At 54.1% G+C, this 10404-nt stretch overlaps 1 protein-coding gene across 2 annotated transcripts in view; it reads right to left on the bottom strand.

Moving 5' to 3' along the window:
* The window catches only part of bmp6 (bone morphogenetic protein 6), a 31734-nt gene extending 22933 nt beyond the window's left edge, over positions 1 to 8801 (bottom strand). The window contains exon 1 of one of the 2 annotated variants that reach the window (XM_039754041.1): positions 7937 to 8801. In XM_039754041.1, the coding sequence (XP_039609975.1) occupies positions 7937 to 8345 (409 nt within the window). In that variant the 5' untranslated portion in view covers positions 8346 to 8801. The remainder of the gene's footprint in view (positions 1 to 7936) is intronic. The other variant, XM_039754039.1, reaches the window with a different exon arrangement.
* Between the last annotated feature and the right edge of the window lie 1603 nt (positions 8802 to 10404).

Consider the following 10404-nt stretch of genomic DNA (forward strand, 5'->3'; position numbering starts at 1 on the left):
TGCCCTCTCTGATGGAGGTGGAAGGCCTTTGCTGGGGGTCTTCTGTTGTGTCACCATGAGTGTTGCCCCCGGTGACAAGTGGTGGTGCTGTGCTCCTCGCCTTCACCCCACGCAACAAAGAGCTGCACTTCATGTTAATGAAGTCATTGGCAGGCCACTAGGGGGCGCTCCTCACATGATGTCATTGTGCTGTGAGCCACATAAGATGGGGACAACAGGCCAGTACTGGAGGGCAAGCTGTAGAGGCCAAGCACATTGTGTGCCACCATGGTACCCAGAGTCCTGCCACATCCAGGAGGGGTACTAAGCTCAAGGATATACCAAGGGACCACCAGAGGACTCTGAGGCTGGACGGACCCAAGATAGGGGTCCGGCTCATTGGAAAGAAGAAATGAGAGAGAGAGGCATGACGGCTGAGGGCCAAGGCAGACTGGCAGTGCCCTCAGGGGTTCAGTGAGGGATGCCACACCTGTTAAGGTATAGAAGGTCTACGAGCACCAAAAGGTCCTCGCCATCTCGTCTGCCATTACTTACTGTCCTCACACTCACTGTGACCTACTTGGCTTTTTCAAATGTATTTTTTTCATATGGTATGACAAGGGCAGCAGGTGGCAGTACTGAGTCACAGGATGGACCAGGCGTCCACATCAGTAACCCGTGTCATGGTCATTGTGTCACACCTCAGTCCTACCGCTTACCTGCTTGTCTGGTCACATCTACTGTCACATTACTGCTCCATCGAGATTCATCCTGTCACACTCAGCGCTGCCACCTGCGGCCCCTTCTAGTCAAGCTCGTCCGCCACACTTAACACCATGTTGAGCTCCACACGGCCGTCTGGCTTTGCCATGCACAGCTTCAGGTTCTCTTGGAGTCCGTCTGGGTGTTTTACTGGCCTTTCACGGCTTTGCCCAGGGTGCATGCAGACATGAGGCTCCTGTGCCACCTACTCAGGCCAGCCCTTGGAACAAAGTGATGGGCACTACAGACTCTACGTGACCTGAGCTGGAGAGCCACTGGCGCTGGGATTGAGAAGAAAGATGGACAACAGCTGGACATCGCAGAAGGTCCCACCTGGAGTGACATGGCACAACATCTGGAGCAGGTCAGCTGCACTGCCATCCTGAGGCTCACCTTCATGCCCAAGGTGCTGATCGCTTGGTTGTGACATGTGTGACGCGTGTGTGACTGCCCAAGTGTGACATGTGTGACGCGTGTGTGACTGCCCAAGTGTGACATGTGTGACGCGTGTGTGTGACTGCCCAAGTGCGACGTGTGTGACGTGTGTGTGTGGACTGTCATCCTGAACATCAGAGCTCCCCTCCTAACCCAAAGGAACATTTCAATACAAAACAGGAGCCATAAAAGTCAATGAGGATGGACGTCCAGTTGGCAGGCAGGCTGGGTGATCTTCGCAGGGCAAAGCCAGTTGGGGACAATCAGCTCGAGGTGACGTCTGATGCCCTTTAATGTGGCAGAGTGACTTGTTCATCAGTTGTCCTGACTGTATTCTGCTTCCTTTCTCTTCAACTCCTCTAAGTGGCCAAATGGCTCTTGTGACAAAAGCTGGGACACATTTGCCAGTTTCAGGTGCCATCACAGACACCAACAATGGCACCTGTAGACTGTAGGGGGCACTAAATGGCAGACCTCACAGTACAAAGACAGACTAAGATGGCGGGTTTGAATAACAAAATGCGGGATCATCCCACTACAGAATGATGACATGTAATGGCCCCCTTCCTGTCTCCACAGACCACCACCTCCTAGTCAGGTGACCCTTTGCCAGCTGCTGCCTGCTAACTCCCAGTCCTCCATCCAGGGACCAATGGAAATACTTCTGGGGTCTCGCATTACCCCACCAGTCCCTGGTGTTGCATTGGTAAAGCACCATCTACTGGCACCAGGGGTACCACCCAGGACATAACCCAGTGGGGACCAGACTGGCAGATAACCACAGCACCTCTGCCAGACAACATACTGCCGTCTGGTGATGTGGAGGACTTGCAATGCCACTTGTTTCTTGGTCTGAGTAGACCCCACATTTAGGCAGACAAGACAGGTGTCACTAGCTGCATGCCCCCTGGTGTGGGTCCATCACACTGGCCTCAAACAGTGGACCACCCACTGACCTTCCTTCATAACACAGAGGTGACAATGGCGCTTCCTGAAGCTGGCTGAATGCCTGCATGCCAGGTGGTCCCTCGAACTCCTTCAGGTAACCACCGATGTCAAGGCCATTGTTGTCCCATGGAGGCCAGATCAGGGCTTCACATGCCACCAATGTCAATCTGTGTGACCCGAGTGGCCACCTTACCGCCCCACATGCACACTGACATACTCGTGAAAGGCGCTATAAAAATAAACATGGCAATGGGAGATTATCTAACTAGAGATGGAACTGAGAAGACGGGAATGTCAAGCAGGCCTCAATCAGTAAAGTATGGCGCCACCTGGAGTCACAAGCCTGACACTACACGTGATGATATGGCACCCACGGGGCACAGCACTGGCCAAGGCAGGAGCCCAAAGAATGTAAGATGACAACCTCAAGAATGCCCCCCTCTGGACTGTCCTCAAACACATTGTAGCGTACAGTGGGGCGCACTCTTGCACCCAGATCCTTGTCATGTGTGGCCCACCCCTCTGACTTTGGCTCTTTGCCCCCCACCCCTGTGTATCCAGCGGTGCTCGTTTCCTTGTCGGTTCAGGAGACATGGAGGGCATCGCAGTGCTTCATCCTTATCAGCAGCGCCCGGGACGCCGGCTCCAGCAGCCACATAAATCTGTTGAGATAATGATTGTGGCCGGCGCGCCAGCCAGGGCCGCAGACAGGTAGACGACAGGCTGGCAGGGTGCAGATTTGCTGCATTCTCCCTGTCAGCACTTGGCCCGTGGCAGACGGGCAGGGTGTAATTCAGTGGAGGCTGGGACATGTCATGGCATGCAGAGCCGCCTGCTGGCCACCGGGCTCACTTAGTCACAGCAAGCTGAACGACAGGAGGCGAGCGGGAGAGAGCCCCTCGCCCCGTCTTCTGGTAGTGGGCACCACAGTGGGCACCACATATCCATTCATTCCTCCTTTTGCTGAAACTGCTTTATTCATTCAAACTGAAGGGCAAATGAAAGCTAACAATGAGGCATCTGGTGGAAGACCAATACCAACCTCAGGTGGGATGCCAGTTCATCGCTGGGCACAACTGTTCACAGCTGCCAGTCCTGTTTAGAATACTCTAATGTGGGGTGAAAAGAGTGTGCCAGGTGAAAGACTCACAGAGTGAGAAGCTGGGAACTGTGAGGCAACACAGCCACCCAGTGTGCCACCCTGGACTGAATTCAGACCTTTAGCAATGGGGTCTTCACGACCATAGAGACCCGATCATAGCAACAGGAACCACTAGGTGGCGCCAAGTTAATGGCAACTAACTGCGGGCCTTGCAATGCCTCAAGTGCTGGCAACAAACCGGGTAGAGGGGTGTAAGTGAGAGAACATGACACCCAGCTATGTGACCAGCCCTCATCAGGTGAAGTCCAAAGCTGTGGAGAAGGCAGATGATGGCCACTCCAACAGAGATGGTGGCCTGGCTTTCAGTGCCCACACTTTACATGACAAGTCAAATCTGGGAAGGCCCCCTAGTGGCCAAACTGTGGTAGTGTGATGCCCAATCCCACTACTGCCAAACCATGTCACCATGCTCTGTGCACTTGGGATTTGTAAATCACTTTGGACAAACCTTGAGTCACGTGAGCCTCTTCTTTCATTATAAGACCAGCACGAGGGCAGCTGGCATGAGAGTGGGGGTCAAAAATGTGAAATGATATAACGTTGGCACCGTGTCACTGGGCAGAGGAGGGGCAGGTGTGCCTACTGGGCTTACACCCCACACCTAGGCAGCATGACACCCACAAATGGTGATAATACAGTTGGGATGTCACATGTTTTTATTATGGGCACAGGGGTACACACCGCTGTCTCTGACCTCCAAGGACTGTCGTTGTGAAGTTGGCACTTCCTCAATGTGCCCGCAGGGGACATCTATGGCTACCTTGGTTATCCTCCAATATTCCAGTGAGGTGGTGATAATAAAAATAAGGCTGTGAGTGAGCAAGCGAGAGACTGTGGGTGCCAAATCTGGATGGACTGGTGTGCCACCCAGGGTTGGTTCCTAACTTGGACCTCATGCCCTTCACGAAAGCTTCAGCTTTAATGGAGAAGGGAAATTCGACGGATGGAGGAGGCAAATATTCAGATGTGGACAAATGTCAGCGTCTGCTCTTTAACACCAACGTCTGCCTCTTATTGGCCACGGGTGCATGGGTACAAAGTGAACGTGGCATCCTAACAATGACCAATACAGCCTAAACTATCAACAAATCAAACAAAGAACCAACTTGTACATCTCTTATTAGACCAACGCCATCCAGTTCAGCACCATGGAGAGCTGCTGCCAATTCCAGCAGCATTAGACACAAAGCAGGAACTGTCATGGATGGAGTGCCAGTCCACCTTGGGCACACTCGCCCACATTGGGCCAACTTAGTCTTCCCAGTTGGGACATTTTATGCATCTCTGAGACACAGGAAGGAGAAAACATCAGAGGGACCCAAAGCAGGACCCTAGACACTAAGTGCTGTGCCACCTACCATCACTATATTGGCTTCATTTAGACTGTATGATCACCTGTGCCAGGTGTTTGTATGCCCTACGCATTGGTTAAAGTGTCTGCTGAGTACACCTGTTTAAGGTCTGCCCACAGGGTATCATGGGCGGAAGGTGACCCTCGTTATGCTGGGCATGTCCTGGGCATTCTTTGCAGAAGGCCTTCTGACTGCTTGTTAAAATATGAAGTGCCAATGCCTTGATGCCCGTTGCCTCAGCTTTGCTGTCTTTTTTTTTTACCCTGTTCAATTGGATGCTTGTTTTGTATGACAGGCGATGGCATATGATGTGAGAGCTGATGCCCACCAGTCGCCTGCCCTGCTGCTACCAGGCAGCTTATTGTTTTCATAGCCACATGCAAAAATACCATTGAATGCCACCTTATTGGCCGCACACAGTCTTCAAAAATGAGCTTTACCCTTAAAACCTCATTTAGAGGAATGGTACCCGCTCACTCTGGGCATGTAAACTCCAAGTTCTCTGAAGGCCCTGCTGAAGGATGACTTGGTCAGTGGGTGATGGGCATGGCCAGATAATGGTGGACAGTCCCTTAACGTCATTCTTCAGATCCATGAGCACCACAGAACGATTTTCCAGCTTTCTATCTCAAGACCAAAGTGTGGACACAGTTTGTGCCACCTCAGCCTCTGTGCCAATGCTAAATGATTTTAGAATGGGTGCAGCAAACATCTGCATGTTTATAACCAAAGCGGGCACCTTCATCACAATTCAGCAAGACCCATCAGGCCAAATGACTAATAAAATCATGCGGGGCAAGCCAGGGCACATGTCTGTGCGGGCACACAGAAGGGGATGTGAATATCTAGAAAGTGAAAGGCGCTATATTACATAACAAAGGTCAGCTCTTACCCAGACTACTGGGGATCGCCTTTTAGTGCCCGTAACGTGGAGACAGACGAACAGCTGCACTGTACCTGAGTGGAGCTTCACTTTGAAAGGCACTATATATCGCAACAGGTGCCAGCTTGACTGGCAGTGCGACCCTGTGCTGCACACTTCACCTGCCAGTTCGGTATCTACACAAATAACAACATAACTGCCCAGATGAGTGTGATGACCCGCAGTTGTCCGTGCCTGTGATTTGTAAGTCGCTTTGTAGAGGAGCCGCCCGCCACCTCCATCATCGCTGAAGCTTTCCAGGGGGGTTTCTGCCTTTTCCTGTTCCTGCGGGCCGCCTGGCGCTGCGCGTTCACGGACGGATGCTCGTGTCCACTTTGAACGGCCACGTCTGACACCCCGTTGTCACCTCCCAAACTTCACTTTCAAACTTCTGCTGAAGCGAATTCTGTCACTGCGCGCGGACTTCGGCTCACTGACCGGCTCTGCCCCGCACGGGACGCGCTCTCGGTGTCCTTGGGGACAGTCACAAGGCGCGTGGCCTCTATAACATGTCCGGACACATCCCTAGAAATGCGGAAAGGACAGCGACGGTCCGTGAAGAGGCGGGCCCCCGAAGGTACCGCGTGGCGGGGGTCTCTACACCTGTCCCAAACGTGTCTGGAGCCTGGGGGTTGTCATGGAAACGCATGAGTCACCCCTCTACGGACAGTGACGAGGCGCCACTCCGGTAAACGTCCGGCGGGCTGACACCAAACTGGGCGCACGTTCCACTCGGCGAGTGTAGAAGTAAATGAGAGCAGCGGGGATTTCACACGTTGACTTTAGTCAGGTGTGCGCCTGTTACTCTGGTGCCGTGTGGACTCACCTGTAGACAAGACAGGTAAAGACACATCGCGAGGCGAGGCGACAGAGGAGGAGGACAGGACAGGTGGGGAGTCGGTCTGCTCCGCCTTGAAATGCCCCGAAAAGGAGGCACGAGTGTGAGGATCCGCACCTGGGCAGGTAAAGGACAACCTGTGTGCCAGGGATACGCCCCGACATTACAACCCCCCCGAGGTCCACCTGCGAAACAGAGAGCGGCGTCTGACACCTGGCAGCCAAAAACCAAAATGCAGGGAGATCGTCGGATTCGTGACAATGTAAGACCCGTCCACCTTGGCATCCGTCCCTTGTATGTGCCGGGCATCCGTCCTAGCAGGGCCGTGCCAAGGCCAGCGGCAGGTATCTGCCTCTTGGAGCCAAATAACACCTTATCTATCATATCGTGCGCTTCACATCTATCGGTCCATCTGTGTATCGATCTATTATATAGTGCCTTTCTACTGGATCTATTACTGAACAAAGTGCGTGTATCAATCACGCCGTGCGTTTCTAATCTATTATATAGCGCCTTTCTATGTACTTATTTATTTATCAGGTAATGCATTTCTATTTATTTGTTATTTAGTACATTTCACAGGTATCATATACTATAGTGCCTTTCTATTTACTGATCTATTGATCCCTTAGTGTTTATCTATTATATAGCGCCTTTCATATCTATTACTGTGGACCCCCTTTCGTTTTCGTAGTGGAGCACTAAACCCCCCGCCTGTTTGCCGATTGTGCCTCTCAAATGTACGATCAATTCAAAAAGCCAAAGGAAGCCTGGCCTATCAGCCAACGTGTGACCGGGACAGCCAGACCTGAAAGGCGCCATATAACAGACAGACAGACAGGAGTGTGATCGGCGCGGCGGTGTCCCCTCGAGTCTCCTCACGTCCCAGTTGTCACCACATTTTACTTATATAGCGCCTTTCCCACGTGATCGCCACTTCAGTAAATGACGCCCAAATGTTTTTCTGACCCAAGGCTGCCTGCTGTGTGAGGGGCTCCCAGGCAGATGAGGGGCCATGAAAGCTGTGCCCGTGAAAAGTTTCGGCGCACTAATGCAGTGATAAAGGAGCGGAACGGACGTCGACCCCTCGGGTGGGCACTGACCCTAAAGGCCAGTCCTTCGTCGAGTGTATGGTGCCCACTGGTCTTGTCTCGTTTTGTCGCTGTCACCCGCAGGACGCTGCTCTTTCCTCGGTGTCACTGGCTCTCTCGACTCGTAATTATTGTTGTCTGTCGCCGTTCGGCCCGAACACGTTTAATTAGACGTGCCGACTGTTTGCGCCGGTGGCCGTGCGGGCTTCGCTTCTCGCGATCTCCACCATAATTACTGTTTTATGCGCTGCGCTCGCACTTTATTATTATTATTATTGTTGTCGTCCTCACACACGGCACAGCACCGGGAAGCGGGGGGGGGGGCGCTGATGTCGGATGACCACCGGGGGTCTGAACACTCCCGACGCCTTACCTCGAACACGGAGAGGGCAGAAGTGCGTTTAGACAGAGGCGCCCCGTGCCAACTGTGCCCCCCGACTCACTCACCCAAGTTGACGAAGCTCATCACCATGTCCGCGTCGTTGAGAAACGTGCTGTCCTGCAAGGTGGCGAGGGGTGGACTTTGGGTGACCACCGCCGGTTTGTAGTGGTCCAGGAGTCCCTGCAGTCCCTCGTCGTCCCCGCCGGAGATGCTGTTGTAGAGGTCCAGCATGAAGAGGGGGGCCGAGTTGAACTTGCCGTGGGCGAGGTGGGGTCTGGGTCTGTGGGGCAAGCCGAGAATGGACAGGATCTCCTTCTGCATCTCCCTTTTCTCGTGAGTCCGCAGCCTCCTGTGAATAAAACTCGCGTGGATCTCATTGGCGCCGTCCAACAGAAAGTTGACCCCTCCGGCGGCCAAGACGCACCACGAGCTCCACCAGAGTCCCCAGAAATAACCCGGGCAGTAGCTTTTCATGGCGTGTCCCACTTGGTTACCCGACGCTGACCGGCTGGGATCCGCGAGCACTCCGGATCATACGGTGGCTCCCTCGCAGCGCCGCTCCCGGGGCAGGTGGCGGGCACCGATAAACTTCGCTCTCGTCTCGCTATCGGGTTGCGCTTTGTCAGTCGGCCTCCATGAAGCCCCCCCTGTCTTGTCCGGCTCCGGCTGTCTGTGATGCCACTCAGTCACCTCTCTCCATGGCACTGCCTCTGCGTCCGTGCGGTCCCCACTGGGGCTCCAACTGTAGCGCGCTCGCCACTCGCTGCCCGCAGGTACCGTCGGTCCGCCCCGTCTCTGCGCGAATCGCCAATGAGAGGCGCGGGATCCCCGCGCCGAGGAGGGGCACGAGAGAGGAGCGCTCACATAGGGCTCGTGGGTGGTCGCCCACTTTGGAGAAGGGGAGCGGGATCCCACCAAGGCAGAGTGACTTCGCAGTTTCAGGGCCCGGTGTCCGCTTGAAGGCGCTAGAGAGCGAAGGCGCACTCGGCTAAACGTAATCACGTGCGCGAATGTGTGTCCGCGTGCGTGTGTAAGGGAGCGCGCATTCACGTGAATCTCCACAGGTCAGCCGATGGCAGTCAGTGCGCAGAGAGCACACGAGCGACTCCCAGCGGGCAGATCGTACCTTGGGGACACTCCTTCGGCCAAATTGTCCTTTACGTCGAGTAGAAGACCTGGTGGCGCAGTAGGTTGGCGAAGTTTGGACGAGCCCGCCTGTGGGGGGTGAGAGTGTCTGGCGAAGGAGTGGCGTCCCTTCCAGACCTGGCACTTTCCTTGCACTTCGTTGCCAATTTCCTGCGACCCCGTTTTTACCCTAATGGTGTCCCAAAGCGCACCGATCGTTACATGTGGCATTGTAAGCGATGGTTTGCGCCCTTATCGCATTTCGTGGGGCCCGTGGCCGTGGCTCATGTACTTTGCGCCTTTCTGTGGCCACTCTTTACATTTGTCGCCTTTGATGCCCCCACAGCCAGCCTCGCGAGTGAGTTTGCGTAAAGTCAGTCGGTTTGTCGCGAGACTTGCTGTGTCTGTTACCGCGAAAAGGCTTCAGGGGTTGAGCGCAAAAGTCGTACCTGAGCATCGGGCGCCCCCTACAGGTTAGTCTGGAAAATGCATGTCTGCTGACTCGAGACTCGCTGCGACTCGGTGACAATCCGATGAACGGAAAGCATCCGGTGCAGAGGCGGCTGGACTGCCGGTGGTCTAAATTGGGGGAGTGCATAGTATGCATTGCATAGGGCACCTCGACCACTAGGGGGTCCCAATACTGCGCATACAGCTCCACATGCATGTCGTGTAAAACGCATGAAGATCGAATCCTGCATACCCCCTTTAAACGGCGCGCTGCCCCCCAACCAGGCGCTTCCATTCACAATTCTTTAGTTTCTGTTCCTTAAATTTCACGAGCGGTGATACCGGAATCGCGACGGGAAGTGGAACTGTAGACAGCAGAAGGTCACCAGTGACCCCGAGTGAGTCATTTAGTGAAACACCCGCACTGCAGCTTCAAGAGGCGTCTCATGAAAGGCGCTATATAACAGTCCCAAGGCTGCAGCACTGAAAGCTCTGCACATATGAAAACCGTGGAGCTGCCCATCTCTGCGCTCAGTCGATTTCTGTAAAGGTGCCCATTCAGTTACAGGATGACTGGGCACTTTGGGCACAAGGAAGGACCCAAGCCAGGAAGGCAAACCTCACTGCACTAACGGGCATTCAAGCCAGGTGCCCCCGACTCTGGTAGTGTCCCTGAAGTGACACAGGTTCAAATGACCCCCCTGTCAAAGGTTTGGGGGCTGGCAGCAATTACCCGATGACAGTGACACGGTGACAGAGGGGACTCCAATGGGACTTGTAGACTCAGAGCAGATGAGCTGTAGACTGCTGCAGGAGCGCCACGGTGGTCTTCAATTTCCAACTAAATGTAATCAAGCCCCCTGTCCTCAGGTACCAAGTTCTGAAGCTGGCACTGGCACAGGAATGGCAGACAGTATGGAGCGCAGGAGCAGCAAACCAGCTACACCAGCTCGACTCT

Source organism: Polypterus senegalus, chromosome 5 (genome assembly GCF_016835505.1).
Source record: "Polypterus senegalus isolate Bchr_013 chromosome 5, ASM1683550v1, whole genome shotgun sequence".
Classification (NCBI taxonomy): domain Eukaryota; kingdom Metazoa; phylum Chordata; class Cladistia; order Polypteriformes; family Polypteridae; genus Polypterus; species Polypterus senegalus.